The 15,103-nt window shown below is 41.3% G+C and overlaps 1 protein-coding gene across 4 annotated transcripts in view; it reads right to left on the bottom strand.

Moving 5' to 3' along the window:
* Nucleotides 1-15,103, bottom strand: part of fras1 (Fraser extracellular matrix complex subunit 1) — a 337,242-nt gene that overhangs the window by 155,688 nt on the left and 166,451 nt on the right. For all 4 annotated transcript variants that reach the window (XM_087849466.1, XM_087849465.1, XM_087849467.1 and 1 more), the window contains 2 exons: nucleotides 2,430-2,570; nucleotides 260-406 (listed from right to left, as the gene is read on the bottom strand). In XM_087849466.1, the coding sequence (XP_087705592.1) occupies nucleotides 260-406; nucleotides 2,430-2,570 (288 nt within the window). The remainder of the gene's footprint in view (nucleotides 1-259; nucleotides 407-2,429; nucleotides 2,571-15,103) is intronic.

Genomic DNA, 15,103 nt, shown 5'->3' on the forward strand with positions numbered 1-15,103 from the left:
TTCTGATGAATAATGCAGATTACTGGAGCTTCAGACACGCAGGAATTGTCTCTATGTGCGATCATGCAAAACTAAACTGGGCAGAGCAAGGGACTCTCGCTGCCAAGGTTGGTAGTTCTACTCCCGTGGGTGCCACTCGAAGTGAAAAAACAGCACTCATGGCAGCGTGTTTGATGAAAGCTTTGCGCAAATGGCATATAAATGAGCATTAAACCATCCGTACTCTCTCACACACACATTTACACACAGTCTGACTTACTGACGCACTCTCCAGAGATAGCATTAAGGAAATGCCCCTCTTGGCAGTTTGCCCTGCAGTGGCCACTCTGCAGGGACACCAGCTGGGGGCAGGCGATGCAGTCGGCCTGGGAGGGACCGGAGCAGGTCTGGCAGGAGGGATGGCACGCTGAGAGACAGGGGGACAAAGACAGGTGATGACATACTACATATGCGCATGGAAACTCACAACAGCACAGTTCAACTGGACTGCTTGGACGTGTTAGTGCTGTTGGAACACTGCGGTGGTCACTAAAAACAATGAAGTCTTTGGTTTCGAGTCTTCCTGCATACTGCAGAGTGTTCATTTCTTATGTTACGATGCCATGCAGAGCAGGGACATAACTACTTTGTGACTGACAGCTCGCTGCCAGGCTCGGCTCAGCAGGCAATATCCTCTGTTTTTTCACTCAGTCAGACCGGCTACAAGGTACAGGGTGTGTATCCTTGATATACAGTTTGTAGGTTGTTCATTAGCCACTCTTTAATTTTGCCTCATGCACGGTGCAGGGTGGATGGTGTACAGCAGGTTTGTCAGAGCTTAATTTCTTGTTGGCTTTTAACAAACAGCTGGCTTCAGGAGACGGAGACAGAGCTGATGGAGAGTTGATGCTAATGCTTTCTGGCTTCGTCGTTATGAGCCATAACTTTCACATTACACGTCATTTGGTGCATTTAAGCAACACACAGCCTTCTTATTGCCTCACATTAAAAGTCACCAACGCCACTTGTACCAAACGTTTATTCTCATCTACACTGAAACACAATTCTTCTTCTGGGTACTTTCTAATGAGCCAGTCAGTACTGAGGGAGATAAGGCCAAGTCAGCAAGCAGAGCCCATTTATTGTGTAATCCAAGACGATGTGAGTGCATCGCTCTTCTTAACTGTCTTGGTATCCATCGTCATCGGTCAATTACTGAAGCCAGGTTTAAATATGTGATCCTCTGAGGTCTTCAAAAAGTTTTTTTCTTGTTGTTTTTTACAAGATGAACAATAAAATTTAGCACATTTTAAAAAGACCGAAGAATAAAGCTGGTAAATGGAAGATAGAACGGGTCATCTCGTTTCAAATGAGGTCAGAGTCAATACACCGAGCTGAGGTAATGAGTTGGAGATTAGAGCAAATGGATTTTCATTAAGTAGGCGAGTCATAGAGGGGCGGGGGGTAGATGGGGAGAAGAGCCCAGCTAAGGTTAACATGTGTTCACTGAGGGCCACACTGAGGAATGAGAGTCATTTAATGGGTCAGATATATAAAGTTTGGACAAACATAGTAATAAATTCTGATTACCGCTCTGCGAGACAGCCACATGCATCCAAATCAGGTTACCTGTAGCACTCGCATACATTTCACAGCTACTGGTAGCCCAGGATATTTACCAAAACCAAATAAATCTGTGTATGTAAGATAAAAATGATGAATTTTTTATTTTATTCTTTCACGTCTGTAAGTCTTGCCAGTTCGGCTTTACAGGCAAAACCATCACAACTTATTAGCTGTATAAATCTTTGACCCTGTGCTTTGGTGGTGCTGTGGCTTAGTTGATTAAAGCAACTGTCTAGTAAACAGGAGATCTTGGGTTCGAATCCTAGCAGTGCCTTTGGGGTAGGGATAGCTCAGTAGGTCGAATTGTCACCCCATGATCGGAAGGTTGGGGGTTCGAATCCACTGAACGGGTACCCCTGAGCAAGGTACCGTCCCTACACACTGCTCCCCGGTGTGCCTGCTTAGTGGCTGCCCACTGCTTCACTGAGTGAATGGGTCAAATGCAAAGAGAGTAATTTTTTTGGGTCATACTGAATAAAACACTAGTTATTAGTCTTGTGTTGATGTGGTCCTGAGAACCAGCACCCATCTGTTTTCTTTTGGAACCAGTTGTTGGTATTTTTCTCAGTCTCGGGTTTTAAACACTGGCAAATAAAAGAAATCATGAAATAGGTGAGTGAATCAAGAATAAACGCCTAGAACCACACATTTGCCATTGTTTCACTTCCTTTTTTAAGGAGCAGTTAACCTCGAGACCATTTTTGCAAAGTAAAGACTTTTTTTGTGTGTTTTACTGTTAAGGTTAGAATTTAGGCTAAGCAAAACTATGACACTGAGTGTGAGTGTGAGTACAAAAGCAGATATGTGTGTGTACGTGCTCTCACCTTGGCATTGGTTGTCCTGAATAAAGAAGCCTTGTGGGCATGTGGGGACACAGCGGCCCTCGTACAGGCTGGACGGGGAGGGACAGGACGTACAGTTGTCTGCAGATGGCCCAGCACACTGCCAGCAGGAGGGATGACACTCTGAAAAAGAAAACAAAGAGCAGCGACATGGTCACCATGAAAAAAAGAAGTATAAAGGAGAAAGAGAGGAGGAGGCTCAATCCCCAGCTGTGCCTTCTTCACTATAGCACAGCCACAACAGAAAAAAGATGAGTGGATGGCACTTTTGTTCTAGAAATGGGTTTTGGGAGTTGAATTAAAAGGAGATGGACCAACTTTTGAGATTTTGCTATTGTCACAATAACAAAATCTCAAGAAAAACAGTATCCAAGGAACGACTGGAGTTCCTTATGTAAACTTCTGGGACTAACTTTATAAATTGCCCAGCTTACAGTTTTCAACCGATCCTCTCTGCTAACATCGCAAAGCAGTTTTTGCTAAATTCGTACAGTAGCTACGTTACAGTGAAGCGTTACCTCAGCTTGCTTGATGAATATAGTTGGCATCTGCTGTTGTATGCTTCTCAACCTTCAAGTCAAGTCAAGTTTAAAAAAACCCAACTTAGTTTATACAAGCTGTTCTAACAGGCATATTATTACAGTTTTAAACTACATATCCTATGTACCGAACTGCAACATCACAGTACTGTACAGCAGCGGTCTCCAACCTTTTTTGCGCCACGGACCGGTTTATGCCCGATAATATTTTCATGGACCGGCCTTTAAGGTGTCGCGGATAAATACAACAAAATAAAACTAGTACCGGTACCAAAAAAAAGAAGATTTATTCATAACACACGTGAAAAGACCCAGGAAAACAGAGTTAACGATAAAAACGATAACAAAATAACGCTGAAAACCGATAAAAACAATGAAAACCATACATTTCACACCGGATATGTAGAGTCCTGAAGGCAGATCACTAAGTTCCACTGATAATTTTAAAACTAAAAGAAAAGAAAAGACATAAACCAGAAAACTTTGCAAGTGTCTTCAAATGACACAGGTAGTAATTTTAAATACTAAACCATCTGGAGTGTGCAGATACAGTACAGTAAGAAGTAGGTTGAGGGAAGTGCATTTGTTTGTACACAATTTATATACAGCCACTTATTTATGAGTCATGCATTAATGCAACTTAAAACTGAGTCCTGTTTCTTAACTGCTCATCCTTCTCAGGGTCACGTAGAACTGAAGCATGCTGACAAAGAGGCAAGAGTCAGGGTACACTAAGACACAGACTAAGACAGAGACTCCTATTCCTGTAAAGTTATACAGTAAAAAAGAAACACAGCCCATGTGACTGTGTCTGAACTAAATTCAATTTCCACCACTGTTCCTGCTATTTTACTGCCACTTTACTGTACCTTGGTCCTTCCCTGCTGGCATGCAGAAATCTGATTCTCAGTAGCTTTTAGTCAGCTCCGTCAGCCAGAAGTAATGTAACACTCAGATAAGGCCAGCAGCCAGATTCCCCAATCAGAAGTTACGCATTAACACCAGAGTCAGTGCCAGCCCAGAGAGCCTCCTCCAAGGCGGACACACGCCAACCAAGATGCAAATCTATAATATGCTCCACTGTTAAATTTGGACTGCTGAGATCAAAACAAACCTTCCACACGGATCATTGTAAAACACATCAGAAGATTTTAAACTGCATAAATTACAGGTGAACTTTTTAAAGCCGACACGGTATCTCGGCTTCTGAATGAATGACTAATTAATAAGAACTACAGCTAAGAAAGTGCTGATGAACAGAAAAGGATCAGCAGATGATCCTGCACAGAAAAGACATCTGTGAGAGCTGCTCATAGGACAGCAAGTTACATTTTAACTTATTATTGCTCACTGCAGTTTGTCACTGATGGCTGGTTACTGGTGCAAATTCCAGGTTTGCGTTGCTTAGCAACCCTCTAATTATTTACTATCCTGTCATCTGTCAATTAACCGTATCCTATATTCTGATGAATGGTCACTTCCATTGCTCGCCTTACAGTTTAGCCCTGTTTGACTGAGGATTTCACGTTGCCTTTTTCACAGAGACAGCAGTAATTTCACCTGCAGTCACTGAATTGCTCGCCTCTGGTCGCCACATCACTGCTAGTGGCTTCCTGTGTAGACACAACTTTAGTTAAGCTGTGATAGGCCCAGGCTACTGGGGGATCGCCATGATGATGATGCCATGATTATTTCTTCTCCACTTCCCTCTTTTCACTCTGGAACATGGATGCCCCTCTCCTGAGCCCGGTTCTGCAGGTTTCTGTTCTTTCCCATCATTATCAAGTGCTGCACACAAGGAACTGTCATGGTTACTGGGTTTCTCTCTTCAATATTGTTGCACCCTGAGGTGACTGCTGCAATCAACTGGTGTTTTTTATATTAAATAAAACTGGGTAGAATTTAACGATTTTATCGGTTTTATTCAGGTTTCCCACAAAGCCTCACCAGATCAGAACGTGTGATGGGGTATAAGCCCAGGACTTAAATAACACTAAGAACAAATAGTTGGAAGACTTGTTGGATTCACTTTGCTTATTTGTTTTATTTATAGATCTTTTTTTACTGCATACAGTAGGGCAGAGCTTTAAAAAAGTACATTTTAAATAAAGGCCTAAAAGTTACGGCAAAATAAATGACACTAAACTCAGCAAAGGGAAATTTTGGAACTGATCAGAAGTTAAAGGAAAATTTTAAAAATTTTAAGATTAACGACAAATAAGACAATCCACGATAAACTTTCTTCTAAAAAAACCTCAAAAAACTACCACTAATAATACTTCTAATAAGACATTTTTGGGCCTCTGCTGGTGAGCAGCCTCATTTGATTTGACCAAAAGTGTTGCCTAATGCAGCGTTACATTGTTAAATGTAGCTCCATATGCAGATTACTCTGCTTTTCTATATATATGCACTTCCTAGTTTATTTAGGCTTCACTTACATGCCCCCACACTGATCACCCAACACAGCAGCTGCCCTGAAACAGGCATTTTGTGCAGCCTTTGATGTCTGCTTTGGCACCATGAAGACAAATAGCTGAGCAATGCTATCAGCTCTGGCAGCTGAGAGGGGTTCATGCTGCTGGCGGGGGTTCGAATGAAAGACAAAAGGCCTGTCATCAACTGGCTAGCAGCACCAGGTGTGTGCGTGCGTGCCTGTGTGTGTTTGTGTATGCACTACCGGTCTTGTTTTTTTTAGTATATTTACACTGGACTATGTGTGTGTTTATAATTACTCCTCTTTGGATTCTTTCAGAGGGCTGTCAGCTGCATCCGGGTCTTGTGTACACACTGCATGACAGCACTGGCAGGTAGCTCTAGCTGAGCCAACACTACTGCGTGTGTGTGTGTGTGTGTGTGTGTGTGTGCACACGCGCAAAAACATTTACCCTATGGGACCATCTCAGTGTCAGAGCAAGGACTTTTAAAGTCACACGGTTGTCAGCTGAAACTGTCAGTCTGACATCCCGTCATCGCCCACCGTCTCCCTGCCGCCTACTCGTAATCCCTTGTTCTTCCTCGTCAACTATGGCAGCTTAATTGGTAGAAGAGATGAGACGACATCCAATATGTTTATGATTGAGTTTACCACCCACAAACGCGCTTATTCATCCAACAACATGCAAAAACACATGACAAATAAATAAATCAATCAAAATCAGCTCATCTTGCCAATCACAAGCTACCCGGAAATCTTCACATCAACGGTCCAAAAACAAACGCAGACTCAGAGGCGTATTAAGCAGGTCTGCTGTCAAACTTATGTCATTAATACGGGGAGTGAATAAGAGTGATAGGACGCCTCTCGCTCTTTTATTGCAGCTTGGATATCTAATTTGTTCCAGGAAGGAGAGCGCATATTGATTCCTGTAGTAGCCGAATTCATGTGCGCAGGCGTTCTCATCACACATTATCTGGTGCACGAGCTCAGAGAATCACATTCATTACTTTGTTTTGTGCTGATAGGGTCATAATTCGAGGTGGGCGCAGTCGATGAGGTTGTGATTTAGTTTGGGGGTGTGAGCGCTCCTTAATGCTTTCCATAAATGATTCTCCTGGTACTGTACAGAGCTTATCATTTCATAAGTGCGGCAGCATGTGCCGCAGAAACACAGGTGGATGGTTATATCTCATTCCTCGGAAGTGTCTAAGGTGTCACTCATATTGATTCTGCTGCGTTATGTGATGCTCGAAATCAGCCCATTTCCATGAGGAGCAATTTGGAGGAAAACAACTGCTGCAAGAGCCGAGTTACAAATACATCAGGGAAACTGTGCTCCAGGTTTCATTGATATGAATGACATGTAAGCTGTTTAATCTGCCCAATTAAAGTGCAGAAAATGTTTATTTGTTAAGCTGGTTATGTCAAACATCGGGTTTCCATCAATCAAATTTTCCCCCTCGCAGTTATCTTCACCTCCTTTCAAAATCATTCTGGTCACGTGCTGCAGTGTTGCGGTGGAGGATAGCTGATCATTGAGGCCAATAATCACCCTATAATAGGGCTGCTCGATTATGGCAAAAATGATCATCACGATTATTTTCACTGAAATTGAGATCTCGATTATTTGACGATATTTATTTAACAATAACAATGTGTTGAATAATGACTTTAAAGATTGTCAAAAAAGTAATATAAAATAGTGTGCAAATACTGATAACAGTGCAAATGTTTGCAATATAAAAAATAAATGAAAAATGTAAACATCTATGTTTAGTGAACTTTGCAGTGTTGCTCTGTGGTGCAGCTACGACACTGTAGCAAAGTTTACACACTGTGTCTACTTGATCCACGTCTGACTCCGCGAACCCATAATGTTTCCACACCACTGAAGTTTTTTTTACCTCTCTTTAACCAACGGCAGTCACTCTCCTCTCCAAATAACTTCTGCTTAGCTTTCCGAGCTTCCCTCGAGTCCTCTTAATTGTTGTGACACGTGTTCGAAATGCAGAGAGGTGCGCTCGATTTGCCACACGGAGCAGCGCGAGAGTAAAGCACGAGGGAGGGGCTAATAATCGGCTCAGTCATTTTTAATGATCGTTGAAAGCCCAGATCGTAATCGTGATTAAAATTTGATTAATTGAGCAGCCCTACCCTATAAGAAAAAATTCAGAAGCCTATCTGTCTTTGCATACCTAAATGACTCTGGTAGAATGCCTAACACTTTCAGTTAGGTTCCCAAAGAGAGCTGGGAACCATGGCGTCAGATGTCGCCTGTGTCTTTTGGCTCTGGTGCCTTGATGCACCAGCGGAAACGTGTCATTATTGGTTATGGTTGAACATGTTTCGACAGCAAAGCCTACGCAGAGCTACAGCTACGTCGTGGTCTGGAGTAATGAGGTGACAAACTTAATCTTAATGATGGAAAGTAGCCCCGAGCTGAATATCATATGTCATAAAAACACATCTCAGAATTTCCATCCAGCCTTGTAGCGCAGTCCAAATAGAAAACACTAGCATACATATGCCCATTTTTTCAGCTGCATATCTTGCAGCTTAATGGTATTTCAATCAATAACTGCGACAGTTAAAGTCAACACGGTCAAAGTTGTTCCAGCACATGTTAGGCGCGCGCTAACTCTCCTCGTGTGTCACGGTGTGCTGCACCTCAACCTGCACACCGAGAAGCATTAAGCCTCCTACACACAAGCTGTCTCTGTCTGCACTGAATGGAGAACGTGGGGATTTACAACCTGGAATTTACTCTCAGACGTCTGATGGCTCACAGGCCCCAGCCTCCTTTAAGGACAGTAGCTACGGGGGAGGTCTGGTTATCTGTCAGAGCGCCACACTCACTCACACAGAAACTTGTACAACAGCATGTATTGTTCCCAGCCGTACAACTGAACCCACTGACACTCCACTGAGGGAAACCTTTGTTAGTGAGAGTGGAGGCAGAGAGGAGCGACTCCTTTACATATTACTGTGAATAGAGCTTAAATGATGTGCCATTTATTGAATTGATCTTCAGCTAAATTTGTGTTCATCTGACAAAAGGAGGCTTAGTGTGAACTTGGCACCCACACAATAGACACAATAACTCTGCTGACTTCAAATAGAGGTTTTCTGTATAACAAGAAAAACTGTCATTTTCTCATATGTCAGCAGGTAACGTAGAAATCCAATATTTAATTAATGGGGCTTAAATATATATTTTTTCCCACACAAAAAAAATCAGCAAAGACAGGAACAACATGCTACAATAAAAAGAAAGTTGTGAGATCTACACATTCTGCCTGCAGCCTTCATCGGGGTCAATAACACCTAATTGAACATGCTTTGTGAAGAGTGCGTACGGGCGGGCGTGTTTTTTGTGATCAGTTCAGCCTCACTGATGCCTGAACTCACCAGAGACTCTGTAACTCGCCATCATTTCCCGCGTCTCTCTCCATTTCCCTCTGCCATCATTTCTGAGGTCGAATCAGGCTGAAACATTTCCAGCACACGCAGGCACGTCTCTCCTCTCAGTTTGTGCTGCCATCAGAGAATTTGCATCCAGTCTTTCTATTGACTTTATGTGTAATGGCACCGTGTCTAAAATTCACTTTGCATTCAGATCACTTAGACCGCTTTGCCTTCATCTGTTTTGCAAGTAGAATTTGTTCCAGTTATACCACCACTTTACTTTATGGAGCTTAACATTGTGTTTGCAACTTGAGTCTATAGAGCTAAGCTAGCAGCTCTACTACTTAGTGTGCTTTTTTATTTAATCAGTCATTTTCACAAATGGACTACGGACAATGTCAGGAGAATCAGATCTAAGCAGAACAGCAGACAGCATCATGCACTCACACTTATCCTGGGGACAGGAAGGCGTGCCAAATAAAACCATTTGCAGATTCCCACACATTTTTCTTTAACCCTTTAAGACCTAACATAGAACCAAGTCCGCCAGAGCTTATATTATATTTTTAAAATGTTGTAGAGCCATTTTTCGGAACATTTCAAGTTGCTATACATCAATACAACCATTACAGTCTAAATTTTAATAATATGTCTGGATTAAGTGCATAGGAATTACATAAATTGCAAAAAAGTGCAATAAACTACAAAAAAATTGAAAATTGTTTTTGCTTTTTTTAACATATATTTCTAGTTAGAGAAATTTAAGAGGCTTATCCCTCAAAACTGTAAATACAAAAAAGTTGCACAAAATAGTTTCCCACCACAGGAAATTTATTTTAAGTGTTTTCATAGTTTTATTTTTGAAATACACCAATTTTTATATACTGCAGGAAAAACGAAAATAAATATTATTGTGCAAATTTGCAAAAAAGCAGTATATGCATCAAAATAAACTATTTCCAGCAGTGCAATATGAGTCCTAAGCATCCCAGAATCGACACAGAAAGTCATAAAGTCAACATAACTTTTAAAAACACCAGTATAGGCTCATGAAGCCCTGATGGTAAAAAACTACATTTCCGCGAAATGACGCCACTTCCGGTTTCGGGCAGGTCATGGCGGACATGCAATAGTTCGTGCTGACGTCTATTCCAACGTAGGAAGTGTTATGAACAGCTGATCGGATCGGCAAAGTGTGTTTCTGGAATATTATGTTTTTGTTGCTGCAAGCGCTTTTTATGCAGTTTTTGCAAAGCTATATGTGGAAGGAAACTGTGACCGAGGACAAGTTGATGGCATAAGATGTAAGTACAACTCCTCCGGTTTCATATGCAAAAAAAAATATTGCGCTAGCTTACGTGGTTGCAGTGCTACCAGGATTTAAAAGTAGTTGCGCAAATCGGAGCGTGCTGCTCTGACCGGTTTTAAAGGGTTAAACTGGCACATCAGCTGCTTCAATACCGGCTAATGACGGACACCTATCCTGTGTCAGTCACAGGTAGTAAGTCAGATATCATTTGTGTTTTCCACTTTCTCACTTGGTTTGTGTTTAGACTTCCTTTTGCTCGTTAGGCACTAATGAGGCCCTAACGAGGCACTAGAAACTATTAAATTCTAACCTCAGCTAAAATCTACTCACAATAACAATTTTGCAATGGAGTAAAAATTTAAGGGACCACAAATGCTACACCCTCTGGGGAGTGGTATGCACACTCACCAGCTACTTTAGTAGGTACACCTCATTTGTACTGACCTGTACATTTCTCAGAGATTTTGGTCCACATGAACACAGATGTGTCGGCTGCACATCCATGATAGAAATCTGCCATTTCGCCTTATCTCAAAGGTTCTCTGCTGAACTGAGGTCTGATGACTGCAGAGGCCAGTTTTAACTTCAGTGGATCACATTGACAATGAGACAATGGCTACACGCCTAAATGCAGGGAGTTACTGCCACGTGATCGGCTGATTAGATATTTGGGTCTACAAGCAGTTGAACGTACCTATTAAAGTGGTCAGAGAGTGTATTTGTTCAGAAATAGAGAGGAACCGATGAAGATAACAGGCTGGAGCGTCAGAAATAACTGGTCTACTCTCTGCAAAGTTACAGCAACCTTTTAACAAGGTTAACTTTGATACTTTTCAATATTTTCTTCCACAAGATTAAAGGAAAAATACTCATTCAGGTGCTGATTTCACTGTTTTTAAAACAGCTGCAAACACTGGTGGTGTCATGGCTGTCGTGCCTTCTGCTAGCTGTGTATACATGCACGTCTTGCTACCAACTGAACTTCCATTTAGTGACAATAGCTTCAGACACTTTTCTTAAAACCACTTTAGAGTCTACATCGGTTTAGTGTCGGTCCCAAGTGATCACAGAGACGAATGAGCGTTAGAGGACACTCCAATCCTACCCATTGATTTGTAATTGTGCCCCCCAGGATGATTAAGGAAATTCAATACTGCTAAGGGCTATTCAATTCCAGGTAAAGTAAACAAAATTTTCTTGGCTGCCTGAACTTAAAAACAAATTGTCGTGAGGAGACAAGCTATTACTTAAATGGCTTTTGGCTTAACATCCCTAAAAGCAAAGTGAGTGCAAAGATATATTTGTAGAGTTTTCAAGTGTGACGCAAAATGAGGTTTTTTCTTTCTTTTTATTCAGGTTGTTCGAGCCCACAGGTCCAAAACGTCCCTTACTTAAGCTTAAGAAGCATGAGAGCTAACTTTTGACTCATTTCATCACTTTAATGCAAACTCGAGTTTAAGAACTGTTTCTATTTGTAGCAGCAAACCAACAGTGCTTTTTACCTCGCTTATATTCATTAACTGGCCTAATGTAAGAAACCACACCGGAAAAGCATTAACAACGTGAGCAACAAATTACTGTTTCCGAGCTGCGAGGGGAACTTCAGCTAACAGGAAACTATGAAGACATTCCTCAGAGCAGCCTGTAATTGACGTGCTCACTGAACTGCACTCACGCTTTGAAACACAGCTGCTGAGCTGCTGTAAACAGACGAGGATTTATCCGCGGCACTGTGGGAAATCCCAACAATCCAAGAGCGAAGCTTGCCTCGTTTTCTGCGCTCGGTTGTCTCGTGTGGCTCGTCTCCACAAACTGCTCAAACTCCGCCGACTAAGTTGGAAGTTTCGGCCATAAGCAACAGTGTACTTCAGTTGTGAATATAGTGGTAAAGCTCTGCATTTTCATTTCCTTCAGCGATGTGCTGACTGTTCACATCAGTCCAAATAAAATCTCTGCAAACCTGAATAAGTAAAGAAGAAAGCGGTTCATAAAAGCACTCGTCGCTTCATCACTTCTCACTTACTGCTGAAATATTCATTAGATAACATTTTGTTCTTCATCAAAGAGGTATTTGAGGGGCGCTCCACATTCTCATGTGTCAGTCCATGAATGAATATCTGGACAATGACAGGGTTTGATGTTGCCTCTTTACACCGCAGTGGAATTTAAATCAAACATTCAACATCTGAGTGCTGCTGTAATTCAACAGGTTTAATAAAAATATTGCATTAACTGTTAACCATAAACCAGTTTTAGACATAGTCCTTTCTCAGAGGCTCAATAGCAATTGGACAATTACTGACAAGCAGCTTCACGGCCAGGTGGGGACTGCTCCCTCATTATCTGATGACAAATTAACTTGATTCAAAGTATTGAAATCACATTTGGTGTCTGAGAGACAAATCATGAATCCCACACAGTCTTAATAAGGAGGAATGCCATTGGTGAGCTGAGCAACACCAAAATGCCTGAAAGACCACAGAAGATAAGTGGATGATCTCAGAATGATTTACTTGGTTAGGATTTAATGGCTTAATGACTTAATATCTAATGCAACAAAGGTATGCATGTCACTATCAAGACAACAATCAAGAGACAACTTCATGAGAATTTACAGCAAAGGGCAAACCACTGGTTACACTCAAGAACAAGCAGGCCAGACTAGATGTCTCCTGAAAACATCTGAGTTAAGATCTTCTCTGAAGAGATATCTGTAAATGTCGAGTAGTGTAGTGTATTTGATAGTTGAGGCCCTCCGGTTTGCATTTGGAGCCCCAGTAGTGTCAACCAATCAAATTTGAGAGGTTGTAGCAGATAAATCCAACTATCAACTAGGGCTGCCACAAACAATTATTTTGATAGTCAACTAGTCACCGATTATTTTTGCGATTAGTCGACTAATCAGATCATCATCCATTGGACATAAAACGTACAGCTTATTACACCAGCAGCATCTGCTCTTATATAACTATCATTAGCTTACAGCTTTAAGTGTTTAAGGTATGTGCTAACTAAAAATAAAGAGCAGATGATAGTTTATTAAATTTTAATGAAATTTGCAGATTGTTTCGGTGAAGTTTAATAAACTCCTTGCTATCTAAAATATAACGGGACACCGGAGTATATTCTCGAGCATCTCACACTTCTGATAATCAGCTGTCTGCTTGACGTTTATTCAGCTGTGTAAAAACTATAACTTTAATCTCAGCCAAACTGATTTACTCAGGAACAAATAAAATACTGAAAAAAGCCAAACAATAACATTTTTAAGTTATCTAAGTGACTCATATATATTTAACCTGAGTAGGCGGTGTGTTTGAAAATGATTTGCCGGGAGTCCGGTGGCTCTAGTGAGCCTAGCCCCCGGCTAGCTATCGAGCTAGTGGGTAACAGACGTCTCCGAAAACGTCGGAGCGCTTTTGAAAATATGTGGTGTCTTGATAAACTGAGCAGATATTTGAGGTTTACACAGCTACATTCTCGCCTGAAAATATGTTCAACGTTTATTTTGTGACCCAGAAAGAATAATAAGAGTAATATTAAAACTAACTAGCTGCCGCCATTGTTGGAAACTGAGCTGGGCTGCGCTATGAATTCTGGGACACAGCTTCTTCTTCTTCTTCGGGGTTTAACGGCAGCTGGCATCCTTGTACATGCAGTGCTGCCATCTTCTGTTTCAGTCCATTATTACACTCTTAAATCCTACTACTTATTCCTGCGTCTTTTGTGATCTTACAAAGCTTCAAACGACGCCTCGACTATTAAATTAGTCGTCGACGATTTTGATCGATCAAAGCTACTACCAGTGGGAGTAGTGGGTTTGAGTCATCAGACAACATCTGTGCTATTTATGGAGCTAAAAGATGGTTAGAGGTTGCTGATGACTTAGCACACTTCTCATTTAAACATCTGGATCCACAAAAACCAAGATGGTGAATTAGCAAACCACAGGTTGAAAACTAATTGTTCTCATATAACAATTAGCATAAATCAGGACTAAAAGGGGAAAAAACCACAATACATACATCAATAGAAAATGTGTTCAAATCATGCTGTAGGCTTTAAAATGGAGAAGTTGACTAGCTTTAAGCAGATCCCATCAATGTTTTGCTTCTAAAGCAAAACCATTCCTACTGACGCGCTCACAAAGCCTCTCTGTGTCACGTAAGTAGTTAAAATCCCACCTTTATGTAAGCAGCAGCTGTAAAACCACACTGTGTGTTTTACCTCATTCAAAGGTGAAAGCAGCTCCAGCAGATGAAAAGTGAGCTGAAGAGAAAGTAGAGCTGAACCAAAGAAACAGCATTGTTGGCAAAATATCTGCCTGTGTGACAGGCACCGAGAACAAATACCCGACTCCCTGCCAGGTGCTGAATGCAGTATGGTCAGCGGGCACAAGGACTGAAGGACTGAGTAAGAAGATAGCAAAGGGCTGATTGTTGTTAACAGGACATATTTCAGAGCACAGCACATACGAGGGAGGCAAATAAAATCAATTACAGTCTCTTCATTGTTGTCCTGCTTTACATTTGAAAAAAATAAAACTCCTCGTAGCATTCTGGGAAGGACAGTCTGTTGGTAGGTAGGTGATAATTATTCTCACTTGACTCGACTTCCCCTTCAAACCTTAATCCCATCTTAAAAATTTGTCCATTACACGCACAATTTCACACTGGGGAAAAATGCTAACCAGCCATCCACACGCACACCTACAAATTCCACACATGCTTACACAATTCTTAATTAATTTCAAGCTCAAATTCAGGGAAAAACCTTTGAAAGACTTTTCAGTGTTAAGCCAAAACACCAACAGTTACACTTGGATCAAGTGTCTGATTTTCAGAAGTGTAAAACATTGAATTCACTTATTTTGGGAAACAGAAAAAGATACAAATGTACACAATCCTTTAAATCTAAAATTCTATTCAGTTCAATCCAATTTTATTTATATAGCACCAAATCA

This window comes from Neolamprologus brichardi, chromosome 12 (genome assembly GCF_056152115.1).
Source record: "Neolamprologus brichardi isolate AB-2024 chromosome 12, ASM5615211v1, whole genome shotgun sequence".
Lineage (NCBI taxonomy): Eukaryota > Metazoa > Chordata > Actinopteri > Cichliformes > Cichlidae > Neolamprologus > Neolamprologus brichardi.